The sequence below is a fragment of the Anguilla rostrata genome, chromosome 6 (assembly GCF_018555375.3).
Source record: "Anguilla rostrata isolate EN2019 chromosome 6, ASM1855537v3, whole genome shotgun sequence".
Lineage (NCBI taxonomy): Eukaryota > Metazoa > Chordata > Actinopteri > Anguilliformes > Anguillidae > Anguilla > Anguilla rostrata.
In genome coordinates, this window is record NC_057938.1 from 56,068,164 (window position 1) to 56,095,215 (window position 27,052).

At 46.9% G+C, this 27,052-nt stretch overlaps 1 protein-coding gene across 4 annotated transcripts; it reads right to left on the reverse strand.

The window, feature by feature from the left end:
* Nucleotides 1–128: 128 nt before the first annotated feature.
* Nucleotides 129–25,113, reverse strand: gpcpd1 (glycerophosphocholine phosphodiesterase 1). Of its 4 annotated transcripts, none has more exons than XM_064340756.1 (20): nucleotides 24,951–25,113; nucleotides 23,940–24,032; nucleotides 23,584–23,674; nucleotides 23,402–23,486; nucleotides 21,746–21,818; nucleotides 19,456–19,497; nucleotides 17,751–17,874; nucleotides 17,311–17,545; nucleotides 16,694–16,856; nucleotides 15,517–15,649; nucleotides 15,166–15,220; nucleotides 14,502–14,594; nucleotides 13,879–13,956; nucleotides 10,850–10,886; nucleotides 10,220–10,278; nucleotides 10,032–10,097; nucleotides 9,701–9,837; nucleotides 7,719–7,854; nucleotides 7,271–7,431; nucleotides 129–3,017 (listed from the first exon to the last, which is right to left on the reverse strand). In XM_064340756.1, exons 2-20 carry the CDS (start codon nucleotides 23,986–23,988, stop codon nucleotides 2,807–2,809), a joined length of 2,028 nt encoding a protein of 675 aa, XP_064196826.1. In that variant the 5' UTR covers nucleotides 23,989–24,032; nucleotides 24,951–25,113; the 3' UTR covers nucleotides 129–2,806. The 4 variants fall into 4 exon arrangements, with proteins under 4 accessions (XP_064196826.1, XP_064196827.1, XP_064196829.1 ...); XM_064340757.1 differs by lacking the exon at nucleotides 24,951–25,113 and adding an exon at nucleotides 24,759–24,901; XM_064340759.1 differs by lacking the exons at nucleotides 21,746–21,818; nucleotides 23,940–24,032; nucleotides 24,951–25,113 and having other exon boundaries at nucleotides 23,584–23,616.
* Nucleotides 25,114–27,052: the final 1,939 nt, after the last annotated feature.

Below are 27,052 nucleotides of genomic sequence, written 5' to 3' on the forward strand. Positions count from 1 at the left end.
TTCACGATGTTTTTCTATTTGACGCGCATTTTATGCATAATGATGTCGGTTCTACGCGACCTTTTATTTTGGACGTCACTCTTTCAGTTTCAAGCCATCCCCGCACTCCCCACAAAATACATCAGAAATGCATCAGCAATAATTAGTTTAATTTCTGCCACTCTTAAGTGTCCCCCCGATCTCAGGGGGCAGGAGTTAGTCACGCATGCACAGTTTAAGTACGCAGCCCGGGGCGGGAGCATGTTTATACAGACAGTGTAGCCAACCAGACACAACTTCTGCAACAGAATCAAGTCTCACTCGCTTTGCAGTGCTCTATGTGAAGTAACGCTACAGGCAGGTTTAGATAAAATAAAATACAAGACAGTACATGATATCTCATTGTGACAAATTAACAACCCCAAGGTCCCAAGCTTTGCATTGTTACTGACAGAATTGTTTAGTGGAAGATGAGTAGAGGTATGTTTGTTCAGACACAGAGAAAGAAAAAAAAAAAACCTTGGCGTTGGTCTGTTGAGCTTTTCACTTTTCTGTTAAGACAGTGAAATAACCAGCATTCAAGTACAATTATGAAGTTCATTTAAAAAAAAACAGTTAAAAAAAAAAAAAATATTTAACAGGGTTCGGATTCAATTCCATTTCAATTCAGTCAATTACCTGAAATTTAATTAATGAACAGGAAAAATCCCCACCAGACAAATATGGACATTTTTCCAAATTGTGAACGCCCAATTTCAATACATTCCCTCAGATGACTGAGCTGAAATGAAGCTCAACCCCCACCCTGATATTAAGTCATATTCTGAAGCAACAGCAAAATAAGAATCTTCCCAGGCCACTGGGGCCAAGATACCCATAATGCCCTTTGTCCTCCACCTCCATGATCAAACAGAATTTTTTTTTGTTTTTCATTCTCTTTTTTTTCTTTGTTTCGTGCGCGTTGGTACATTCCAGCGCACTGCTGGGCCCACAGGAGCCGGACACACGCCTGAGCGCCCGCAGCGCTTGGCACGGTCTGTCCGGGGATAAACGGGTGCCGTCCACACCGGCTCGGCCTCTCCGAGGTCCCGGCCGCGAACTCGAGGTTCCGATCGCAAAGCTGTTATCTGACTGAAGCTAAAGCACGGGACGGGAGAAACTAACTATGATACCTGTCACGATTAGACACTGGCTACTAATACTAGATACATCCAGCGTGAGCCTGGAAAACTGCCAGATGCATTTCTAGTTTCTGTTTGGCGTCTTTAATGACTACAGGGATTCATACGAAAATAAGATCACTGCTATTGTACGCCTAATCATAGCTCCATACAGCATGAAAGACTATTGCCTACGTCAATGTTATTCAAGCTATTTTTAAGATAATGCTGGCTTGCGTGAAGCTAGTTGTGCTGTGACCAGAGGTCGACTTTCAATTTGTGTATGTTAATTGATACAAGCCATTTGAAAATCAGTTGTGAAAGTGTTTAAAAAGTTGTTTTACCCTGAAGGCCAGAATTCTGACATGATGTCAGACCTGACCGAACCAGGAATCCCGAGCTGGAAGGCTGTTCCATGGGATGTTTCCCAGTCGGATGCTCGTAAGACTTGACCAGATGCCTGGAATGCATGGAAAGACTGACGGCAGTCTACCTGTGGTACGCACGGTCACACTGGTCCTTCTAAACCAGGGCTCTCTAGAGTGAAATTGGCACAGCTGAGGTAAGGTCAACATTGGCTTTTATCGTCCACATTCGCTTGTGGCACAGTGCCCATAAGACACAGGACTCCCCCCACCCCACCCCACCCCCCCTGCCCCCCACCCCTGCCCCGGGACCTTACAGCTAAAACAGTTAAAATAAATAACGGAAATACACAAACTGAGACGCTATCGCTAATTGGCTAAATAAAAGTTAAGATCGAAATACCATGGCAGCATTGGTTTACAGACCTGCAGTCTAGCTCTAACCTTCTGGGCTTAAACCCCTAATCCCACGCTTGTTGCACGGCAACAGGAGGATTTAAGAGCTCGAGTAGCGCGAGTCATTGTTTGTTTGCTTGAACTCGACCCGCACAAGGACGCGTGCGATGTGATTGGCTCGTTCAAGCGCAGGCGGCTCAGACAGCGCTGGGGTTAGCCTCCAAAGCTCTAAGCTAAGAAACTCTAACAGTCTACAGCTCCACTGCACATAATCACACCTCACACAGTCACAGGGACATGGGTGTGTGCGTCGGGTGTGTGCCAGACTTGGGTAGAATCACCCTTTAGACACCGGTAAAATTCTGCACCATTTGAACAGAAACCGTTATTTTAAAACATTCCAAATTCTTCTCTTGAGTTTACATTGTTATCTGACAAGTTTTTTCCAAAATGTCACTAAAAGCATGCTTGGAGTGTTTTTTTTTTTACCACTGTCTAAAGAGTTAAAAAGTAATTCAAGTACAGATGTGCCCAGGGTCTGGAAGGTGTGCGTTAGGCGTGTGGGTGTGGCGCAGCGGACCTAAGCTCTGCAGCAGGGATCGCAGAGCCATCACACTGCCACAGCTAAATGCAGGTCATGATTACAAAAAGGAAATGCAGCGAAAGCCAAATGGAAATGGCAACTTTGTCCCCCCACCCCCGCCCCCCCTCCCCCCTCCCACCCTACCCTACCCCAACCCACCCTACCCCCTCCCCAGTTTGAAGGTGTGTGGCAGGCCAGATCAGGTGAGCTCAGACTTGTTATGTCATGCAAAGCTAATCAAATTCTGCAGCACAGTGTTCCTCTCTCTCTCCGTAGGGAACATCCTTTCTGAGCGAGGGAGGGGGTAGGGGAGGTGGGGGTGTTCAGGAGGAGCTGAGCCCAGAGTCAGACTCCCCGCTGCCAGCCCCCGCCCCCCCTGCCCCCGCCCGCCCCTTGCAAGGGAGAGAGGAGCAGGACAGGCTGAAGCTGGAGCAAGCGCAGCTCTTCAGCGTCTCTTCCGGAAGCATCTCCTGCAGGGACACCTGCTCCTCCACTTTGAAGATGTTGGGCTGCTCCACCTGCTCGTCGCAGATCCTGAAACAAACAGCAGGGGGCCAAGCGTCAGCGTCTCGCAGGCCCTGCGTCCCAGAGGAGGCTGCAACCGGCGGCACGCTTACCAACCTCTCCACCAGGGGGCGCACATACCCAGGCTTAAACCGCTCTGTTTAAACTAAGAGGCAAAGACCTGCGACAATGCAAATCCCCCATGGCAAGACTTAAGACCTGAATGATCTTAAGTGTCGACATGCTACAGCACAGAGGGGTCAAAATACCACATGCACAGTATTTTGTGTTCTTGTCAACTGCAGCATAAAATATGTTCCATAAATAATAAAATAAAAGCACAAATGCATCATTCAAAGTACTCTGAAATGCTCATTGTGGTGCATTAAAAGATTTTTAAAAAAATTAAAAAACAAAAAACTAAACTCATAGGTGTTCGCCCTGCTCAATTTTCTCAATTGCAGTTCCTTCTTACAGAATGGGGGGGCGATAAAAAGTATTTTGTTTTGAGATGCAGGGGAGAAATGGAGCAGAGCGTTGGGGGGGAGGGGGGAGTGTTGGGGGAGTGGGTGAGTCGGCACTTTAGGGGCCGTAGTAGTGCCAATAACAACGCTCTGCATCTAACAACACGCACCGGACAGCACACTACACTGAGAGGAGTACCAGCTACACACCGTCTAAGAGTCTAGTGCAGGATGCTTTCATGCATATATGTGTTTATGCTCAATAACTGCCAGACAAACACAAACAAACAATCACAATCCACCTCTCCAATAGAAAACACCATTCAAGGTACAAGCAATTAAATAAGAAGAAAAAATAAGTAAAATTCAACGAAGAGTACCTGCAGATCGGCACCTACATTCTATCAGAATATAGCCCATAATGCACATACAATTAGTGCATTCAGTTATGAAATGCAAAATCATGAAAATTCAGGAATCTAAACAAAAATAAAACTCAAATGCTGTCAATTTCTCAGAAAATGTGCTGTATGACGCTCGCCTGGTCGTTCACTCACCCACTCACACACACAGTCACTCACTCACTTACTCTCTCTCTCACTTACTCACTCAGCCACTCTCTCACTCACTCACACTCACATACTCTCTCATTCACTCACTCTCACACTCTCCCACTTACTCACTCTCACACTCTCTCACTCACTCACTCTCTCACACTCTCTCATTCACTCACTCTCTCACTGTCACACACTCTCACTCACACACTCGCTAGCTCACTGACTCACACACTCACTCTCTCACTCACTCGCTCACTGACTCACTCATTTCAGCACTGCAGTTTAGTAGAGTTTCCAGCTCATACAGGAACTTTAAACTTAAAGCAGCACGGTGCTCCAGTAGTCATGAAGAGCCCCTGGGGCTCACATTCCAGCAATGCAAGGGTTAACCACCGCCCCCCCCCCCATCCCCCCCCCCCCCCGCCCACCCCTCCCTGCAAAGTAAACTCCCCAGGGGCCACGTGCACACGCTCAGTCCGGGCCAATGAGAACATTACACAGCTTACTGGGGATTAAGGGGAAATGGAGAAGATACCAGTGAGTGGATGAGTAGAAACACATAGTCATGAGCTACAGGGAGCTGCCACAAGTGACTCACATACAGAAATGATGCGCAGGGCAGTTGACCAATCAGAGCTCACAGCCTGCCCTCATACTTAAAGGGACAGTTCACATTTTTTAGACTCGAGCCCGTTGAGTTTCTCCCTATGAGTTATGTAATCAATTGGGGTAGGGGAGAGCGACGAAATAACAAACGGTTTTCCTATTTGGCTCAATTCTGAATATATTACTGGAGATGGATGAATCATTTTTTAAAACAAACAACCTACATCCCTTGGTTAGAAATACACAACACAATGACATTTCTGGTACATCCCATTAACTAGCAATCTGACCTAAAGTACCGAGAGTGAGATGCTACATTTAACCCCAAGGTTGGTGTAAAAACTAACATGACGTGACTTCACTTACAAAAATGACACTATGGGCCGTTGCCAAGCAACTGATCAGCTGCCATGTAACCAGGAGTAGAAACGGTTGTAGTTTACAATAGGGCAGTTTTTTTTGCTATGTTGGAACGTTTTGATTACAAGATATGTATTTATGCAAGCAAATAAACATATAAAAAAGTGTTTATTAAAGGTTGCTTTATTAATAGTGTCTTTGTTAAATAGCTGTCAGGTGGCGATTACGAGCCTCCATTAAATCAATGTTATTTGGCTAACAAAGCTAACGGCTAAGGAAGAACGAGCTACTCAAGTTAGGAGGGCTTGAGCCCAACATGTACCCCAATTTATTACATAACTCATGGGGATAAAGTCAGTGAACCCAGGTCTAGAAAATGTGAACTGTCCCTTTAAGGGTCAGAAGGCCCAGAGGGCAGGCCTGGAGGGCCACAATGCCTGCTGCCTGACAGTGTGTTTCCGTCATCAGTTAACCTGCAGACACAGCGCCCCCTCCAGGACTGGAGTTAAACCTGCAGACACAGCGCCCCCTTCAGGACTGGAGTGAAACCTGCAGCCACTGCAGCCCTCCAGGACTGGAGTTAAACCTGCCGGCACTGTGACCCTCCAGGACTGGAGTTAAACCTGCAGGCGATGTGACCCTCCAGGACCGGAGTAAAACCTGCAGACACTGCAGAGTTTGAGACGCCTGACTTTTAACACATTCTCAGGTTATTTTTCAACCCTGCAGCGCTGCTCCTGTACGCCATACCATGTGACCAGTCAAGTGCCACACATCATTTTCATGGACGGGCTATGAGGGTGGGGCTATGTGGTAAGCCAGAATGTTCTTTCATATCCAAAACAAGCCATAAGAAAATATCGAAAGTGATAACACAGTCAGGAACTAGAGGGACATTACTGGTGTTTGCAGAACTCGTGTCATTGTAATTTGGGCCCCGAGCGTTGGTAAATTCTGAAAGAAAGAGGCAGAGTTACCACAACAAGATAACACTCACACACACACACACACACTCACACACACACACACACTCACACACACACACACTCCACACACCCAACACACTCACATCACACTCACACTCACACACACTCACACACACGCCACTCACACATTCATACACACGCTCACACACACACACACACACATACACTCATACACACACTCACACACTCACACACACGCGCACTCACTCACACACACACACACACTCACACACACACTCACACACACATTCACACACACGCTCACACACACACACATACATACACACACACTCACACACACACCCACCCACACACGCGCACACACACTCACGCACACACACACAATCCTGCCCCAGGCACACAGAGAGCAAGGGCTGCATCGTTGGCTAAACTGCTGATCAACATTGCGCTCACACGTGTCTGTAAAGTGCAGCTCATTCTGCGAGTGCAGCATGCCACTACTCTTCTATCCAGATGAAAAAGGAGGGAAAAGCACATTTATCCTGCTGCACAGGGACACATACTGACAGGGCTCCGCATGAAGAGAGACTACAGCAGACATCAGACCAGACCTGCTGAGTGCTGAGGGAGTCACTGTGAGTGAGTGAGTGAGTGAGGGCACAGATGAGTCAGTGAGAGTATAGGGATGAGGGGGTGAGAGAATGAATGGATGAGGGAGTGAGGGTATTTCAGTAGAGATGCAGGACATGAATACATCTCAGAAAGATTCTGTCTATCGCACTCACCCTGCCCTGACCAGGCCTGCCCAGCCATTTCACTACTGGCCTTAAACAGGAATGATCAGCGATCAGTGATCAGAGATCAAGAATCTCCCAGGTTTCACAACTGCTGTTAAACAGCAGTGATCAGTGATCAGGGATCAGAGATCAGTGATCAGTAATCTCCCCCGATGGAAAGACAGACGGACGGTAATAACAGACAGATGTACAGGGAGCCACTATAAGCAGGACGGCTTCAAGTTGCTGACTCCATCCAGACCCCCCCACTCCCCCCCCAAGTCTGCCGGCGTGTTCTCAGAGCGTTTACTGAGCGTTGTGGGAGCGTTGTGGGAGCGCTGTGGGAGCGCTGTGGGTGCGTTGTGGGAGAGTTGTGGGAGCGCTGTGGGAGAGTTGTGGGAGCGCTGTGGGAGCGCTGTGGGAGAGTTGTGGGAGCGCTGTGGAAGAGTTGTGGGAGCGTTGTGGGAGCGCTGTGGGAGCGTTGTGGGAGCGCTGTGGGAGAGTTGTTGGTGCGTTCTCAGGGTGTCCTCGGCGCGTTCCCGGGGCATTGTGGGAGCGCTGGCGGGGCCTTACCTGTCGTAGATGAGCCCGTCGATGTCGTGCTCGCGCAGCGTCCTGCGGGTCTCGTGGTTGTTGTTGTCGTCGCCCCAGCAGAACACCACCAGGCCCTTGGCGTGCGCCTCGCTGATGGAGTCCATGTGCCTCAGCAGGTCCTCCGTGTGCGCGCTGATGCCCTGTGGGAGAGCAGCCCGGCTCAGCGCCACACACGCTTAACCACACGCCTTACACAGAAGGGCGTGGCTCAGGTGTGTAGATATGGCTGTGGCTCAGGTGTGTATATACAGGTATGGCCCAGGTGTGTAGATAAGGGCGTGGTCCAGGTGTGTATGTACAGGTGTGTAGATATGGGCGTGGCCCAGGTGTGTATGTACAGGTGTGGCTCAGGTGTGTAGATAAGGGCGTGGTCCAGGTGTGTATGTACAGGTGTGGTTCAGGTGTGTGAGATGCGATGGCAGCTCACTAGGATGTCCTCGCTCTGTGCAAAGCTCATGGCGATGGGCGTGGTCTGGCAGCGGATGTCCATGAGCTCAGGGTACACGGTGGAGATCCCCTGAGTCAGGAACAGGATGGGGTACCTGTTCTGCTTCCGCCGCACCCTGCAGAGACAACAGCCCAGATTTAACTCTATTCACACACTATACACATACACTATACACACACTACACACATACACACTCTATACACATACACTATACACACACTATACACACACACACTCTATACACATATACTATACACACACTACATACACATACACTATACACACACACACTCTATACACATACACTATACACACACACTCTACACACATACACTATGCACACACACACTATTCACACACTATACACATACACTATACACACACACTGTACACACACACTCTACACACACACTATTCACACACTACACACACACACTCTATACACACACTACATACACATACACTATACACACACTGTACACATACACACACCACACACATACACTATGCACACACACACTATTCACACACTATACACACACTACACACATACACACTCTATACACATACACTATACACACACTACACACATACACACTCTATACACATACACTATACACATACTATACACACACACACACTATATACACATACACTATACACACACTACACACATACACTATGCACACACACACTATTCACACACTATACACACACACTATACACCCGCTATTCACTCACACACAACAAACAGCTGTGCAGACTCACTGCCTTCAGTAACTCCTGACACACAACTTGAAGTTCACTCACAAACATAGCTTTTGTGTAAAGTGAAGCCGACGTTAGATATTTACAGAATTTTCTGCACATTATCAGCGCATTCAGGGTTTGTGGCTCAAAGCAAGAAAGAAAGAAAATACTCTTCAATTAATGTTAAACCAGCCTGTACAGCGACATTAAGTCACTTTTATGCAAATTATTTATTTTTTTTAATTCTAGATTCAGAAACAGTTCCAGTTGGACCTTGCAGCCCCACAGGCCTGCTCCAGCCTCCCTGCTGCTGTAGGCGAAATTTCAGACGGGGGGCGGGGGCGACTACTGCGCAGGCAACGCATTTTTTAAAATTCCTCCTTTTCTTTGGCGCCCCTCTGGGTGATGACGCCTCAGGCGATCGCTCAAGCCTCCTCTGCCTAGAACCGGCCCGGCAACCCGAGATCGCGGAGCAATGGCCCTCCTTGGTTTAGAGACGCTTCTGGGAGAATTAAAAATACCCTTCACAGAACCGTGTGAACGGCCTGGGCCAATCAGAAACAGGCTACCCTTTCCGTCTGTCATCACTCGAGGGGTTCAGAATACTGTAAATACCACACACACACTCTCAGGACTGCCTAACGCTACATGCGTCATGAGTTAATGCGGAACCTAATGCGGGGGGGGGGGAAGAGGAACTGAAAAAAATGCTGAAACTGGATTCTTTTGTAACATGGGAAATGTTAGATCTTCGCTCGTGAATCTTGTTTATTTGGATTGTAAAAGATTCAGCTGATGCCTCCTACTATTTCATTTATTATTCTTCGAAAATTTTTTGTTCTTTTTTTGGTTTTTATTGCACCTCGGCACCACTGCAAATGAGCGCTCCACCCTCGACACGCCACCGAGAACGCTGAACAAAGGTCAAAAACACGCTGCAGATACACCAAAACAATACGGAGAAACCCCTGAGAGCGAGCTGTCACTTTAAGATCACAGCCAGTGATTCATTTGAAATCTTTTAAGGACAAGATTGAAGGAATGTCACCCACAACAAGTAAAACACGCCAGGCACCTACACTGCACCCAACCTGCATACGTGCGGGAGCTGCAGACCCTACACATTTAGCAGTATTTGCCCTGCGGTAATGCGGTAGATGGTGCAGAATGTATGTACTGTACACACACAGGGTGCGCCAGCGTGCACCTACATGGAGCACACATCGGGGTCGAAGCAGGAGAAGACGATCCTTCGCTTGCCGGCGTGCTGGTGGACACATTTCAGGATGATGTCCAGGAACAGATTCATGTCGAAGTACGTGGACAAATTCCCCTCCCAGGACCCGTCCTGTTAAAAACAACAACAGGCACCTCTGAGGGACGTCATACAATCAACAGGGTTACACCGATCACTGTACAGCAATGTCATACAATCAACAGGAATACACCAATCACCGTTCAGCGATGTCATACAGTCAACAGGATTACACCAATCACCGTTCAGCGATTTCACTGGTGTGATCAGAGTAACGCTAGGTGTACCTTCAGCCGTGTGATCCACTTCAGCTCAATGTTGAATCCCACGTTTTCTGGAACGGCCTGAAAAATCTGTAAAACAGACCGATTTTTAAAAACCCCCACAGATCCTAACGACTGGGCCTCTGTGTGCTACGCTTGTGGTAAAATGGATTTAAGGGGAAACGTGGTGAAAAGCAGGTGCTTGAGGTTACCTGGTCGAGCGAGGGAAAGGGCTGGTGTTCCGCGATGTACTCCTCTTCATCCTGGGGATCTGCGAAAACAAACCAAACAACCAGCCATCCACACGCTGTGGCTTTAACTCACCAAGCACGACATTTCAGCCAGCCAGACTTCCCTGTTCACTTCCGCAATCTCACATTATATCCTCACACTCCTCAAACTACAGCCAAATTCAAATCTGGGAGTAGGAGGGGATTTACCCACACATGGGACACTTATTTATGAGAAATTCACAAAAGGTCTGATAAACAGTGAGAACTGCCCAGTCCTGTGCCATTTATTTCACCAGTCTTATTCATCTCATGCAAACCTAAGACCAAAACAGCTTTCTGCAAAAAGAATAAGAAAACTGGGCCCAAATGCATTGGGCTGCTAGCATGGAACATACGATTTTATAAATCTCCACCATGAGAAGGAGATTTTCCAACGGAAACAAAGCACTGGATCAGCTGTACGAAACCCAGCAGATCAGGTTCGCGGACAAAGGCCTTTCTGTGTGTGTGTGTGTGTGTGTGCGTGGGGAGTTACGGAGATTATGCCTTGACGGACAGGATTACGATGAAAGAACAAGCAGGTAAAAGCAGGTAAGAGCAGGTAAGTACCTTGGTCATTCACCTTCATGGCGGTGACGTGGGCCAGCTGTTAGGGCAAAATGGGAGAGCACATCTAAGCATCACGGAGAACGAGGGAAGCCTCCGGAAAGGGCTTTAACACTTCTTAACACCGACGGTTTGGGCAGTGCCCCCCGGAGCACAGCACCACACCCGCCCGATGGCACACACACTTCAAAACAGGGAGGAGCTTTTCACTTTAATGGATGCGTGTGTGTGTGTGTGTTTAATACACGTGCCCCTCATTAAACCAAGCCTATTCTGCATCCTCATGGCTTTGAGTGTGTGTGTGTGTGTGTGTGTGTGCGAGAGTGTGTGTGTGTGTGTGTGTGTGTGTGTGTGTGTGTGTGTGTGTGTGTGTGTGTGATTGTGTGTGTGTGTGTGTGTGTGTGTGTGTGTGTGTGTGCGCGAGTGTGTGTGTCTGTGTGTGTATGTATGTGTGTTTGTGTGTTTGAGAGAGAGAGTGTGTTCCAGTTAACTGAAATTTCACCAGTCTGCTTACACTGATATGTGATTTCCTTTGAGTTATAAAATAAAAGTGGGGAGATAACAAAGACTGAAAGTGTTCAAAAGGCAAAGCCAAATCCCAGCCTGATGTTATCAGAGGCGCAAGCCTGTGGACCTCCTTAAAGGAAAGGGAAAGGCTAAGAGTGCAAACATGCTCTGCCCAGCTGCGTCAACAATCACTGCTGACGTCTCACGGGGCAAAGGTTCCTGCTTGGGTTGTTTGCTTGGAAGTGATAAAACGTGATTAAGATGGCAGAAGGGATTCCTGCAGATTGCCATGCCTGCACGTAAACATTTAAGCCGCGTTTCCACCGCAGGAACTTACCCCAGGAACTAGGAACCTTTTGAGGAACTCAGTGCGTTTCCACCGCAGGGGTCTAAATTAAGTTCCGGGGACTTTATTTTACCCCCAAAAAAGTCCCTGCTCGGGGGGTAAACTTTTGGGGTGGGGCGCAAGCGCTGAATATTTATGATTGGTCGACTACTCGCAGTATTTTATTTCAACCGCCATTTTAAAAAATCTGCAGCCGCAAACCGATTTATTTTCATAATAATAACTTGAATTCAAACTTGTATGTTATGCGGCGCAGTTGCCTACTTTTGGTTATAGCCTGCCAACGTCTTGGAACAGATGAGAAATTAAGATAGAGGATTATAACGTGTGCTCGTCTGTTCTTTTCTTGCTTTAGTATTTGTTTTATAAAATGTTAAGCATTCGTGCTGGGACAGCATATTACGTATCAAACGGTTTAATTCAGTTGCTGAATATTTTCTTCCGGATTTTCTTTGTTAGCCCGTTATAATTGACTCAAAACGCTTGACACAGTTATGTGAGGTATGCGGTAGTTCTGCATAATTTACATTGGTGATACAGTAAAAGAAAACAGGAAATCACCATCCGCATTTTTTGTCAGGGTAAAATAACAGGTTAATTCTAGTAATCGTCCCTTTTGCTTTTTCAGACTGCCATGATTTTACTCTGCGATTCTTCAATTCCACAAAAAGACCAGGAAGACTATGGACTAATTTATGGTGTATGGTTCGCATCTGGAGGGCACACTTCGCTGCTTCGCTAGCAGTAACTTTGAAGGAAAGCAATATTAATTAAAATTTTCGCGCAAATCCGAGTTTTCATTCTATTTATTCTTGTCATTTTGCGATTTGCCTATATGGAATTGACGATGAGAGTCGAATTAATCAATTCAACATCAAATTGTTCACGACGTGTGCATGTTTTCTGCTGTTGTTACCAGTTATTTGTGGAATGTGAATGCATTCTGTCGCCTCGGGTGTCAAGAAATGAAAGTGAATGTTCGCATAAAAACATAATGAATGTGTTTGAGAGGATATATAAAACAGTTACAATCTGACTATTGGCCTGTTATATCCTATTTGTTGCATAACAACGGTCCAAGTCGAACTACCAACGACAGTTTTGCTTGACAACGGTAAAATATGCCCAAACGGCTGCGGAAGAATATTTCAATTTCAGGTGATTAAGTCGATAAAAATCAATAAATACTAAAGTAACCATATATAGTCATTGTTGGTAACCCGTTGTACAAGTGGAATAAACCCCTCCGGGCTGTCCCAGGTTATTAGAAACTAATGTAGGCTACTTCGGTGGTAGTATGGGGTTACAGAAGAAACTTACGACAGATAGACCGACGACGTCGCTTTTTCATACGTCAGTGGGCTAATTTGCCTAATCTTCACGGGTCTTTAGACTGCGGTGGAAACGCAGACAACAGTGGGCTGAAGGAACCTTTTAGTTCCTTGAAAAGTAGTTCCTGGGACTGAAAGTTCCGGGTGGAAACGCGGCTCTATAAACATGCCAAAGTGTTTCAGTTACAAAGACCTCCACCAGGCGTCTGTGACGGAAACGCAGACCCTTAACAGATGCTTCTTCAGTGTTCCACTTCAGCTTCAGCCCCTCGCACACCTGTAACAGGTGCGCACGCCAGGTGTGCAGGGGTTTTCCCCGAGAGCGGGGGGACGCGGACGTGGCAGGGCACAGTACAGAAACCCCGTGCGCTAGAGAGGGAAACTCGCGGAACTTAAAGAAGCGCCAGGTGCAGAGGCACAGAAATATGGCTGCACCGCCAGGAGAGGAATGAGGGCAACTAAGCTAAAATAAACTAAACTGAACTAAACTAAACAGCAGACGGGGAAAGTCCAGGGTTCAGAAAGTCCTGCCGTGTGTTTCTTTCACCAGTGAACTCAGCCAGCTGATTTCAAAACGAGCTCATCCTCCTGGCTGAATCCAGGGGATCAATACAAAATACTGGGGACTCTCACTTTCTGAACCTGGATTTTCCACCTCTGGGAAACAGTCACAACTGCACAACCGTGCCCTAAATGTTCACAGTATTAAGAAAACCCAGTATTAAGGCAGATGATGTTTTAATGGGTCTGTTATAAGCACTAGGCACTAGGGGTGGGGGGTGGTGGAGGGGGGGTAAGAGAAGCTTTTCTGTAATAAATATCACGGGCATTGCAATGGGGGTTTTTACCTTTAGAAGCTGTAGCTGGTCAAATGTAAGATCTTTCACAGGAACCTCAAACAGCTCCAGAGAATGTTTGTCGTTTTTCTGTGGAGAAGAAGGGAGTTGCACACTGAGATAAGCGGTGTCTTTGCACAACCCTAACCTAACTCCAAAACCCCCTAACCCCAACCTAACCTAACCTAACCAACCTAACTAGCCACCAACTACTCACGCAACCACCACAACTCCAGCCTTCTTTTCCTCATGAAGGTCACTGACTAAAACAGAAAGAAGAGCAACTCTCCGCACTAGGCGTAAGTCAGAGGCCGAGTCGCAGTGAGTTTGCGGTAACCGCCTCATTCAAGGTCCTGAGCAAGACACCTACCCCTAACCTCTAACTCCTGCGAATGCAGAGGCACAATTGTAAGCGCTTTGATAAGCTCTATATCAATGAGTCCATTTACCATTTACTTCAAATGTAAGTGCATTACAGTGCTTTAAGACTGAAAGGGCTGGTTGCAAAGACACAGATTAAGAATGGAGGTTCTCCACGCAGAACTCCGTTTAGTCCCGGACTAAGTTTAATCTGTGTCTGTGAAACCAGCCTTATAAGCGAGTTTGTGCAGTTACAAGCCACTTTTAAATGTCACCTTTTTGGTTGAGATACAGCAGGTAAGGTCATGATACACGATGGGTACAAAGTCCTTGGAGAGGTGGACATCAAACTCCACATACGCTGCCCCCTACAGGACAAACACAGAACACACCACGGTAATGCAGCAGTACGCAAACACATATCCTGCATTAACTGTGTCATGCACACAATCAAACTTGATATTTTGAAAATAAATAAATAGCATGTTTTAGCATTCCTGTAGCCAGTTCTTCCGTTTCTAGGTTATTTAGGGCAAAACAAACTGGGTGAATCCGGTGCACTACAAATCTATTTATGCACCCATTTATCTCGTTCTACCTGTTTCTATTTAAGACGCCTTGCACAACGAGGGCTGGTCGGTTTTGGAATTTCGTGTCAACATCTGTTCTTAACTACCCAGCCCAACTATTTATTGATATTACATTTATTCATCCAGAAGCAGCAGCTGTGTACTGCACACGTATATCCACGGTGAAGGTGTTTTAACCGCAGTCTGATGTTGGAGTGAAGTGGCACTGGAGTGTACAGCTATGTAAAAATGAAGGCGGAGTAAGTGGCAGGAACAGATAGCAGCACACTGGCCCTCTGGGTAAGGGGCGGGGCAGAAGGCCCGCCCCTGACATACGGCCAGGAAGTCAGGCACGCGACTGGCCACTCACATGACTGGCAGCGCTCTTGAAGGATACGATGGTGTTCTCCCTGATTTTGGTGTGTCTGAAACCGAGAGAAGCACGTTTTCACCACACAGAAACCCAAAACAGTGTCTCGCATTAACACTGCCTTTCTCACATTAAAGCTTAATGAGTCAGAGCAGGTGTGTGTGTGAGTCAGAGCAGGTGAGAGTCAGATCAGGTGTGTGTGAGTTAGAGCGGGTGTGTGTGAGTTAGAGCAGTTGTATGAGACTCAGAGCAGGTGAGGCTCAGATCAGGTGTGTGTGAGTCAGAGCAGGTGTATGAGAGTCAGAGCAGGTGTATGAGACTCAGAGCAGGTGTGGGACAGGTGAGACTCACTTGGCAGCGTGCAGGGAGCTGCCGGCTCCTCGGTGTCCCACGTCCAGCGCGCTCCTCTTCCTCCAGTATTTAGTGAAGCAGGAGCGCATGTCACACATCAGGCCGTTAATGGGCCGAATCACCAGGTAATCCACTGAAACACACCGCCGCACACCTGTTACACACCTCACACAGGTACAGCCACACACCTGTTACACACCTCACACAGGTACAGCCACACACCTGTTACACACCTCACACAGGTACGCACACCACACCTGTTACACACCTCACACAGGTACGCCTCACACCGTACACACCTGTTACACACCTCACACAGGTACAGCCACACACCTGTTACACACCTCACACAGGTACAGCCACACACCTGTTACACACCTCACACAGGTACTGTTACACACCTCACACCTGTTACACACCTCACACAGGTACTGTTACACACCTCACACAGGTACAGCCACACACCTGTTACACACCTCACACAGGTACAGCCACACACCTGTTACACACCTCACACAGGTACTGTACACACCTCACACCTGTTACACACCTCACACAGGTACGTTACACACCCACAAGTACCAGCCACAACGCTGTACACACCTCACAGGTACAGGCAACCACCTGTTACACACCTCACACTGGTACATGTTCACGTCCACCCGTCTGACCACCTCACACAGGTACAGCACAGCAGCCTGTCCACCTCACACAGGTACTGTTACACACCTCACACCTGTTACACACTCACACAGGTACTGTTACACACCTCACACAGGTACAGCCACACACTGTTACACACCTCACACAGGTACAGCCACACACCTGTACACACTCACACAGGTACAGCCACAACCTGTTACACCTCACACAGGTACTGTTACACACCTCACACCTGTTACACACCTCACACAGGTACTGTTACACACCTCACACAGGTACAGCCGCACACCTGTTACACACCTCACACAGGTACAGCCACACACCTGTTACACACCTCACACAGGTACAGCCACACACCTGTTACACACCTCACACAGGTACTGTTACACACCTCACACCTGTTACACACCTCACACAGGTACAGCCACACACCTGTTACACACCTCACACAGGTACAACAGTAACCATGGCAGCGCTGTGCGTAAGAGCCGTGGCCGTTGCTATGGTAACTCACCTCGCACTTTGCCGATGGTCTGGCGGAAGTTGCGGCTCATGATGGGCAGCGTGGCCACGCCCGTGTTCCTGCCGCTCTCCAGGAAGGAGGAGGACAGCAGGCAGGCCGTGCCCACCAGCCCGGGGAGAACATCACTCTGAAGCACCCGCTCCCCCATGTCCTCCTGCGGGGACACAGCACACCTGCCGGCGTCAGACACACCCCCAACCCCGCCTTCAGTCTGCTCACTGGACAACATAACCAAGACCCGCCTTCTGCCTGCACAACATAACCAAGCCCCGCCTTCAGTCTGCTCATTGGACAACATAACCAAACCCCGCCTTCAGTCTGCTCATTGGACAACATAACCAAACCCCGCCGTCAGTCTGCTCATTGGACAACATAACCAAGCCCCGCCTTCAGTCTGCTCATTGGACAACATAACCAAGCCCCGCCTTCAGTCTGCTCATTGGACAACATAACCAAGCCCTGCCTTCAGTCTGCTCATTGGACAACATAACCAAGCCCCGCCTTCAGGTTGCTCATTGGCTACTATAACCAAGTCTCACCCCCTGCCCCATGGAACACACCCCATGGCCCAAAACCGCAGTGACATCACAGTCAGCCAGGTGACGCACCTCGAAGAACTCGAAGGTGAGCTCCAGGTTGTCGGGGTCCATGGTGTGGATGCTGTACTCAGTCCACAGCAAGGGCTCCAGGGCGTAGCCGTGTTCCGGCTGTGAGTGCCGTGATTTGTAGCCGCTGTCGCTGATCATGCTCATCTCCAGCGTGCTCGCCATCATGTTGCAGGAGGTGGGACTCTGCTCTTCCTCATCCCCCTCTTCCTCAAAGCCCTCCAGATGCAGTTTCAATCTGCGTCCAGGGACATTCAAATAAAAGATGAAATAAAATCAGCCACGTGTAAGGAAAGAACAACTGCTCTGTGCACCCTGGAACTTCAGAACTTTCTCACTCAGAACCCCAGACACCCGACCCCCCCAGGTGGGTACCCGAGACTCCCGAACCCCCCCCCAGGTGGGTACCCGAGACGCCCGACCACCCCTCCCCAGGTGGGTACCTGAATCGGGACTTCTTAAATTTGCGCTTGGTGATGGACACCGGAGCCTTCTCAGACTGATGCAGCCTCAGACGGATCTCCGTCTGCCAAGTCAGCCAGCCAGAGTCCACACACTCCACCTCGTCTGTGTTAAACACACATCAGCATCATTAATAATCATAACATCATTCACAATCCCCATCTAACCCAGAGTCCACACACTCCACACCGTCTGTGTTAAACACACATCAGCATCATTAATAATCATAACATCATTCACAATCCCCATCTAACCCAGAGTCCACACACTCCACACCGTCTGTGTTAAACACACATCAGCATCATTAATAATCATAACATCATTCACAATCCCCATCTAACCCAGAGTCCACACACTCCACCTTGTCTGTGTTAAACACACATCAGCATTATTAATAATCATAACATCATTCACAATCCCCATCTAACCCAGAGTCCACACACTCCACCTCGTCTGTGTTAAACACACATCAGCATCATTAATAATCATAACATCATTCACAATCCCCATCTAACCCAGAGTCCACACACTCCACACCGTCTGTGTTAAACACACATCAGCATCATTAATAATCATAACATCATTCACAATCCCCATCTAACCCAGAGTCCACACACTCCACCTCGTCTGTGTTAAACACACATCAGCATCATTAATAATCATAACATCATTCACAATCCCATCTAACCCAGAGTCCACACACTCCACCTCGTCTGTGTTAAACACACATCAGCATCATTAATAATCATAACACATTCACAATCCCCATCTAACCCAGAGTCCACACACTCCACCTCGTCTGTGTTAAACACACATCAGCATCATTAATAATCATAACATCATTCACAATCCCCATCTAACCCAGAGTCCACACACTCCACCTCGTCTGTGTTAAACACACATCAGCATCATTAATAATCATAACATCATTCACAATCCCCATCTAATCCAGAGTCCACACACTCCACCTCGTCTGTGTTAAACACACATCAGCATCATTAATAATCATAACATCATTCACAATCCCCATCTAACCCAGAGTCCACACACTCCACCTCGTCTGTGTTAAACACACATCAGCATCATTAATAATCATAACATCATTCACAATCCCCATCTAATCCAGAGTCCACACACTCCACACCGTCTGTGTTAAACACACATCAGCATTATTAATAATCATAACATCATTCACAATCCCCATCTAACCCAGAGTCCACACACTCCACACCGTCTGTGTTAAACACACATCAGCATTATTAATAATCATAACATCATTCACAATCCCCATCTAACCCAGAGTCCACACACTCCACCTCGTCGGTATTACATTACAGTACATTGCATTCATTTGGCATACGCTTTAATCCAAAGTGACGTACAGTAAATGCCTACCAAAGGTCATTGAAACAACTACAAAGCACAGGTCCGATAAGGTACAATACTCATTATGTAACCATTATTCATAGCCAAGAACATCAAGTCCAGTTCGCAAAGTAAGCATGGGCTAGGTCAGAGAGTATTAAATACATATCAACATTCTTAATAATCACAGTATCATTTACAATCCCCATCTAATTTACCTGTACAACAACAAAGAACAATTACAAGACTGAATGCCTTCTGTTATCATTTGCACAGTTCATTTCTAGGCAAAGGTTTACAGAGACTATGAACGTCACTTACTGTAAATGCCAAACTGTCCATCGTCAATAACCAGGTCTGATTCTGAAAAACAAAACCAGTAATCACACAGCAGCACAGAACGCACTTCAACTTCACACACTAGTCATTCAGTACAGCGCACTTCCATTCCCATTCAAGGTCCGCTCCCCAAAAAAACACAGCGGGGGGGGTCAACCTCCCTCCAATTCTCCACTTTGCCCCCATTCTATGGAGTTACACAAGCTCAGTTAAAACAGGAATGGAAATGCTCTGTACTCGGCTGTAGCTACAGTATAAAGCCGTCTACTGCAGTTTGTTTAGCTGGAACTCGAGTCAGGTAAATCCATACTGCCTCCACGGGTTCCATTTAACAAACATTGTCCTTATTATCTTACGTTAGCTCTGTCACAGTCTGTGTGCACTGAGACACTACCCTCTCACACCTGATCCAAACTAATATGGGTCTGTTCTGTGGCAGGCTGGTATAGACGTGTGAGATGTCCTAGCCACTGATAAATCACTACAGATAAAAGCAGGAAGCAATGGCAAGCAATGCATCAATACAGTAATGAAAACATACAAGAATTATTATTATTACCTATGAATTCAAAAACAAATACTAAATAACGCTTTAAATGAAGCCTTTTATAACATTCCTCCATTAATACTTGTGCTTACATAAAAATAACACTCAGCACTGCGGTGCTTGTTAAAAAACTACACATTCACGTGTTTTGTGTTATTATGGTGCGCTTGTGTGTGCAGGTATGTGTGTGTCTGTGGGAATGTGTGTGCGCATATGTCTGTGTGCGCGTGTGTGTGTGGGTGCATGGATATGTGTGTGGGTGTGTGTGTGTGCGTGTGTACCCGTGTGTGTGTCTGTGCGCGTGTGTGTGGGTGGGTGTGCATGGGTGTTTGCATGTGTATGTGCGTGGATGTGTGTGTGCACGTGGATGTGTGTGTGTGTGTGTGGGTGTGCATGTGTGTGGGTGTGGGTGTTTGGTTTAGGGTTTGGATCCAGAAAGGTGGTACAGTAACTGCAGTACTAGGAAGTGTTGGCACGTCACAGTGTGGAAAGAGATCGTGTTTAATGCTGTGACCCATGGTCAGCTGGCAAGCACTAAGGAGTGACCCGTGTAAATATGTGACGTCACCAGTGTGAGCGACCCGTTGGTCAGTCCTGGAAACGCACTGTGTGTAGTCGTGAAAACGTGCAACGTGTAGTCGTGGAAACGCGCTGCGTGTAGTCGTGGAAACGCAGTGTGTGTAGGTCTACTGTACTGTATGGGCTGCACTTCGCTGAGCGACAGCGTGAACGGGGGCTTTATTTTGTCAGTAGCTAATCAAACACAAGACAAACAGCGCTGCACCACTTTTGCCAAAGCTCCTCATCCAGGACAGTGCCTCCCCATGAACAGCACTCAACGCGGCTACGCCCTTTGCCCTTGTCCGAGTTCCCCAGCTCCCTGGACGCTGGTATCAGGTTTTGCAACTGCGTCAGCTGGTGGGGGCACTTTTAGTTCCTCGGGCCTCGTGCTCGCGCTGACAGTTGGCATCTCCGACTGACTTCACGGAAAAGTCTTTGGAATTCCCCGAAAGCCGTGCGTGTTTTTTTTTTTTTTTTGCGCTTAATGACGAGCCCCCTTTTCCATCACAAACAGCATCCCCCTTTACGGTAAGAGCTAGCAGCGACGTAATTTAGCTACGGACTGCAAAGTCACATAAAATGGGACACAGGTCCTTCTTCCATGGGGGAAAAGAACTGACAGCGGTCCCAAGACACATCCAACAGCAGCTACACTACCGATGTTACAGGACATTAAAACGGCAAGTACATAAACACATAATGATAGGAGCATAAAGTTCCACGCACCTGTCTCCTCTTTTACCTACAGACAGCAGAGCACCCAGCACTGCATCAAATCTGAACTTCAACACCGCGCATACTAGCGAATGGGGATTCAAATACTTTGCGCCTAGAGCAAGCTTAATTACAACTGGCACTTGACACAGGCTGTCTCAATGTCTCTTAATTAAACAGAGTCACAAGCCTGAAGCTGCACTTCATGTTCACTTCGCAAGGGGAAACCACCACCAGCATCAGCAATGCAAAACACCCCCAAATTAGCAGACTTGTAGATGAAGGAAGGGCAGCTATACTCCCCCCCACCCCCTCCCCATGCGCAGTCAGCTATGCAACCTCACCGGTAAAGCTGGTTGGGGAAGCACTGTGGTTGTGGCCTAGGAGCTGTTATCTATCTGCGAGGTGCGTTGCACTAAACCCATATCGTGCAGTTTCTGCATTATATACCTGAGTTCACTGTTCTCGGGTGCTGGTGCGTCTCCCACTTATTGACTATCACGTGACATGGATCACCTGCATTCTGTAATTTCAATGTTCAGTGTTAAGACTTTGTATATAATATCTGTAAACGTATCACTTTTCTGTGTCTGATTGTTGAGGAGTTTCTTTTTGTCTTTTTTTATTAAAAGCACATTTCTCCAACAAAGGATTTTAGCTGGAAATATTCACCAATCTTCCAGCCAGCCGGCCACAATTGGTTGAAATCTGAAAAGCGGATTCATTAGTGCAAGGGAAATGGAACGCATTTATCGTCCATAAAACAAAAATAACATTCTAACTGTAGAAAAACTCTTTTTAAAAATGAATAAAAATGTTAAAAAATTAATAAAAATTTTAACATATTTTTTAAATGTACCGTTTCCCTCCCCTCTTTTCACCCCAAATTTAGAAAGCCCAAATATCTTCTTTTTTTTTTTTGTCAGCACCCACCGCTGCAACCGCAGCCCTGGATCCTGAAGCGCGTGACTACACCACTGCCTCCCCTCACCCCGCAGTCCAGCGGCCGCGCTCACACGGACATGAGCCGGAGGAAGACACATCGCGCGCAGCTCAGCCGCTGGACTTGTGGGAGCTCAACTGGCCAGCAGGGGGCGACGGTGCCATATGAGACACCGTCATACTAACTGGCTGAAACCCATCCGTCCCTGGGCGATGGGACAGAACCAACTGTGCATTGTCCTACGAGACTGCCAGGCCAGTCAGCACTGGCACGATCCGGATTCGACACCAGACCGTGGGGCCCATCCATACACCAGAACAGGGCGAGCCACCAAGCAGAACCATTTAAGGAAGAAGGGGAACTGAGGCTGAGTAACGTCCTGTGGTACAGATGCTAAATCCTTCAGGAAAGCCTTGAAAAAAATCTCCTCAGAACCTTGCATCTTCAGCTCATGGGACAGAATATCAAACACTGACAGCAACATTAAAATACATGGCTCAAATTATGAGTTGGGTGCAATACCACTAGGGTCAGATATTTTATGAAGGACATGTTGCTTGGCAACAAGCCAGACTGCCACTCTACCAGACTGTAAACTGTTTACAAACTTCACAAGCACTAACTGCCCCTGAGGAGTGTGGCCAGCGTGCATGTGACAGATAAAACATGCAGCCAAAGATATCCCCAGCTCACTCAGTCTCTCTCACGCAGCCAAAGACCTATCACTATCTCTCTCTCTCTCACGCTCGCTCACTCACTCACTCACTCACTCACTCATCCAAGGTAACTTTAACATATGAAGCCTGAAACATTTACCCATGAAACCTTAAATGGCCAGTCACATTTCAGAATCATTGTGTCAATGCAAGCTGGCAGAATCAGATGGAGCTCACGTGATCACCATTTGCTTCATCAAAGTATTCAATATTTATCAGTGATCGTCTAAACACACATCCCTTTGCGGAAGAATTAAAAGTACACATGCCTGCCTCACCTGAGGTTCAGTTATCAAACATCTCACTTTGTCAGAACAAATCACATCAGAACATAAATGTGCACTTGACAAATAATTACAAAAAACAATCCACATATCCAAGATCTGCACCTACAGAAATTTTCAAAGAGGTAAAGATCTGCCTGAATTAAAAAAACAGCAATCTCACCTTTGATTCCAGAAAGAATCCTTTGAAATAGCGGTATTTACATTCAACGCCCTTTGGCACGTAGATGGTCCGTTTCCACAAAGTTCTGATGGGGTGGGGGGCATGTGTAGTTATTGTCAGAAATTTGAAAATCAACCGAATTTGAACAATTGTTTTGAGGACAGTGATCACAATATATTTACCCGTCATCCTCCTGTGGTTGAAGAGGCACGGATCTCTGCGAACACCAGTCGCCCAAGGACTCGCAGCTGCCGACGACCCCGATCTGCTCGCCTGTGGGACGTCATTCTTACATTAAGGAGCGGGTTAACACACCAGCTACTCTACACTTACTTTTCAGGTAGACCTACTCCACATTTCCACATTTCCTTTTACGCTTCGCCGTGTAGGTGCGTCTTTTCTGACAACACGTAAAGTTGTGTTCATAAAAATACTCGTAATAATAAACATTTCTAAATAAACAACCTGACTCGATGGCAAATTCCAGTAATAATAACTAGTGTCCTTTCGATCATTACGCGTTGTTTTTAGTCCTTACCGGGGGACGTTGATCCTCTCACTGAGAGGGTGATTTGGATTAAATCCATGGCTAGCAGCTACCTGTCTGGCCAGACGCCATGCACGGGCCAACCTGAAACCAAAGTCAACAGAAAGTATGAGCGTTCAGACAACCACAACAGACAAGATTGACAGTACCATTCCAGGGGAAGAAAACTGGTAGACGTAAGTTAGTTAGTTACTGGATCGGCCTTCAACCGTAAAATATTTGTATTATATTTCTTTTTTTTTTTACGTAACGAGCCAACGTCACATCGTTATGGATACACACAGAAATCTAGAAAACTATCTAACCATTTTCTATCTACGTAGGTTAACTAACGTTAACTATCTTACACAAGTTTACACGTTGACAGCTAGTTCGTCATCTCAGCGCTCGCTGGCGTGGAAAATGCGTAGTAGCGCCTTCCTCTAGAGAACATATGGAAATTATTACTACCAGGATAACGGTAGCTTAGCTACATCCACATTGTGGCAAATGGTGAAACAACATTGTGTTTATAGCTAACGATTTAAATTCTGTCCATCTACTGAGAGCTGGTTCGATGTTTCAGAGAGATTGCGGACCATCTGCAATGCAGCACCGTAACGTCGGCTCAGTAATCGGGGTAACCCCGTCCACTTCCACCGTTCATAACACGGATTTACAGTTACACGGTTTTAACAGCATAGTGATGCACATCAGACCGGGAACTACATGCGCTTTCTATTTATCGGTGTCAAAAAGCAACGTAAACAACTATCTTATTAAACCGCTGTTTCACAAAACCCCGTAACATTAAATTCAGCTGATGCTTACCTTTCTCAACTGCTTTTACTTTCGCCAACGATTGTCAGGTTCAAACCGCCCTAAGCCGGATCGGACAATAGCGAGCTAGCCGGCTAACGGTAAACATTAAACAGAGCCGCAGAATGGGCGCTTACAGTGTAACCAAAGAGTAAAGCCAGAAACGGCTACGGTTTGTAGAGAATATATATTTACGTGCTTTACCTGTTGTCCTGAGAGGAAATCCGTCTAATGACGGAATTTGTTGTTATATGAAGCGTTATAGTGTTGTCATGCCTCCACCCGACATCGGAGAATATTATGCATCCGCGAACCAGGCTACAGATCTTACATACCAAGCGGATCCGCGACTCCCGCTCCTTTCAGTCTTCAGTTTCTGAATGAGAGCATGCGCACAACAGCGCATACATCGCTGTGATCCGCAATCGGCCCAATTTCATCTGAAATTATTGTTGAAATATGTAGCCTCGGTATGACGTGGGATTGTTCACCGTGTTCTTTTTTTGTTTGTTGTTTTTTGCATAGCCAGACTAAATTTAAGATACGGACCCTTGATCTCTAGGCCTACACATTAAACAACTTTCTTGTGCGTGCCTAACAACATTCAAAAATAAGTTTGGATTTTCTATTATTTGAAACATGTTATTTGTTGACAATCATACGGCCAATGAGAGCTGCTCATGTATTTCCTCCTACCATTTTCTGTGAAAATAATCAGTAGAATGTACTTTTTTCTGTCAGGGGTGCTACGTCAAATATTATTAGATAAATGTTGTTGATTTTTAGAGAGAAACATGGTAATGTGTTCTGAACTCTGTTTGAAGGTTATATAGCCTTAAAACAATATGTAACACATACGCACGCGTTGTTTTTAGCGTCAGAAAATGTGTTAATCTGTTTATCAATAGCAATGCTTAAGTCTGCTTTCGAAAACATGCAGGAAATCAATTTTACATTTTAGATCTGAGGGAAGCGAATTTAATTTTTCCTAGAAACCAGTGAAAACTGAAAGATATGAGTTAGTTTCTCGTTATCATCACACACTCTTTGTGCCTCAATGCCGAAGACCCCTCCTCCCCGCCGCTGATTCGTGCTCGCGTAGATGTGTCCCACTTTTTGATGAGGCGGTAAAACGGGGTCACCCCCAGCAAAACCACTGTTGTTTTGCCGAGTTGCCAGATCGCGCTGGTTCGGTGAATACACTCGCTCAGACACAGCTAAAATGTCATAGCAGGGGATGAAGAGGATTCAAGGTCAACGTGTGGTATATTCCACAATGAAGAATCGCGTCGATGAAAGATATCCTGTCTTTTTTAAGGCTTACTCCAGAAGGTGATATTCGTTTGTGCCAATTTAGTTCAGTGAAATGTGAAGAATTTAAATTACGTGTTTCTTTTTTTCTTGAATTATAAAAGTCCATGCATAGGCACCCTGAGCAGGTACTTTCAAGGTCTGCTAGGCAGTTCTGACAAAAAACCTGACTTTCATATATTAGGCCTACTAACAATAATAATAATAATAATAATAATAATAATAATAATGATGAATTGAAACGGATAGGTGACTGCTAAACGTTGAACACAAAAAAGCAAGAAAGTGACACATTGTAATCTTCAATTATATTTGTTATTGAGACAAAGACCATCTCTGTTCAGTCAGGACCTGTATTACAGCCAATCCACGGTGGGCGAACGTGTCCCTGCAGAGGCACTGGCTGTTAAGCGCAGTGCTGTCTGAACAGATCTTTAATGGAAAGCAGTATTTGGCTGCGTGGCTTTGTTGACTCCACCGGCTCTGGCTCCACGCTGAGTGCCGTCACAAAGAAGCGAGAAGCCAACCTGACCCCGTTCCCTGCTTCTGTATTCCCCAAGAACTGTGACCAGTCACACTGTGGTAACGCCCACATGCCACCCACTGTAGCCCCTTCTTTTTTGGATTTGGATTTGGATTAAAAAAAAAAAAAAAAGGCACTGGCATGTTCCTCAGAGCAGAAGCCCCTCTCTAAATGTGCTGGCTGTGGGGCATACAGTACGCGGGGGGGGCGTTTGGTGGAGGGGGCCCGCGCGCAGTTTTCGGTAACCCGAGAGGAGTCCCCTTTCCCCCGAGGTCACGCAGTGACGCGGCCGCTTGGAGCGGCTCTGTTTACACACTCAAGAGCGCGGCGCGCCGCGGTAACCAGACCGATGCCAGACCCCGGCTCATTCACTAAAAGACCCGGCTCCGCTTTCCGCGCCGGGACTTTCACTCGGGGCCGAAGTGCCGGGAAGGACTGGGCTCAGGACTGAGGCGCGCCCGGGCCGACCTGA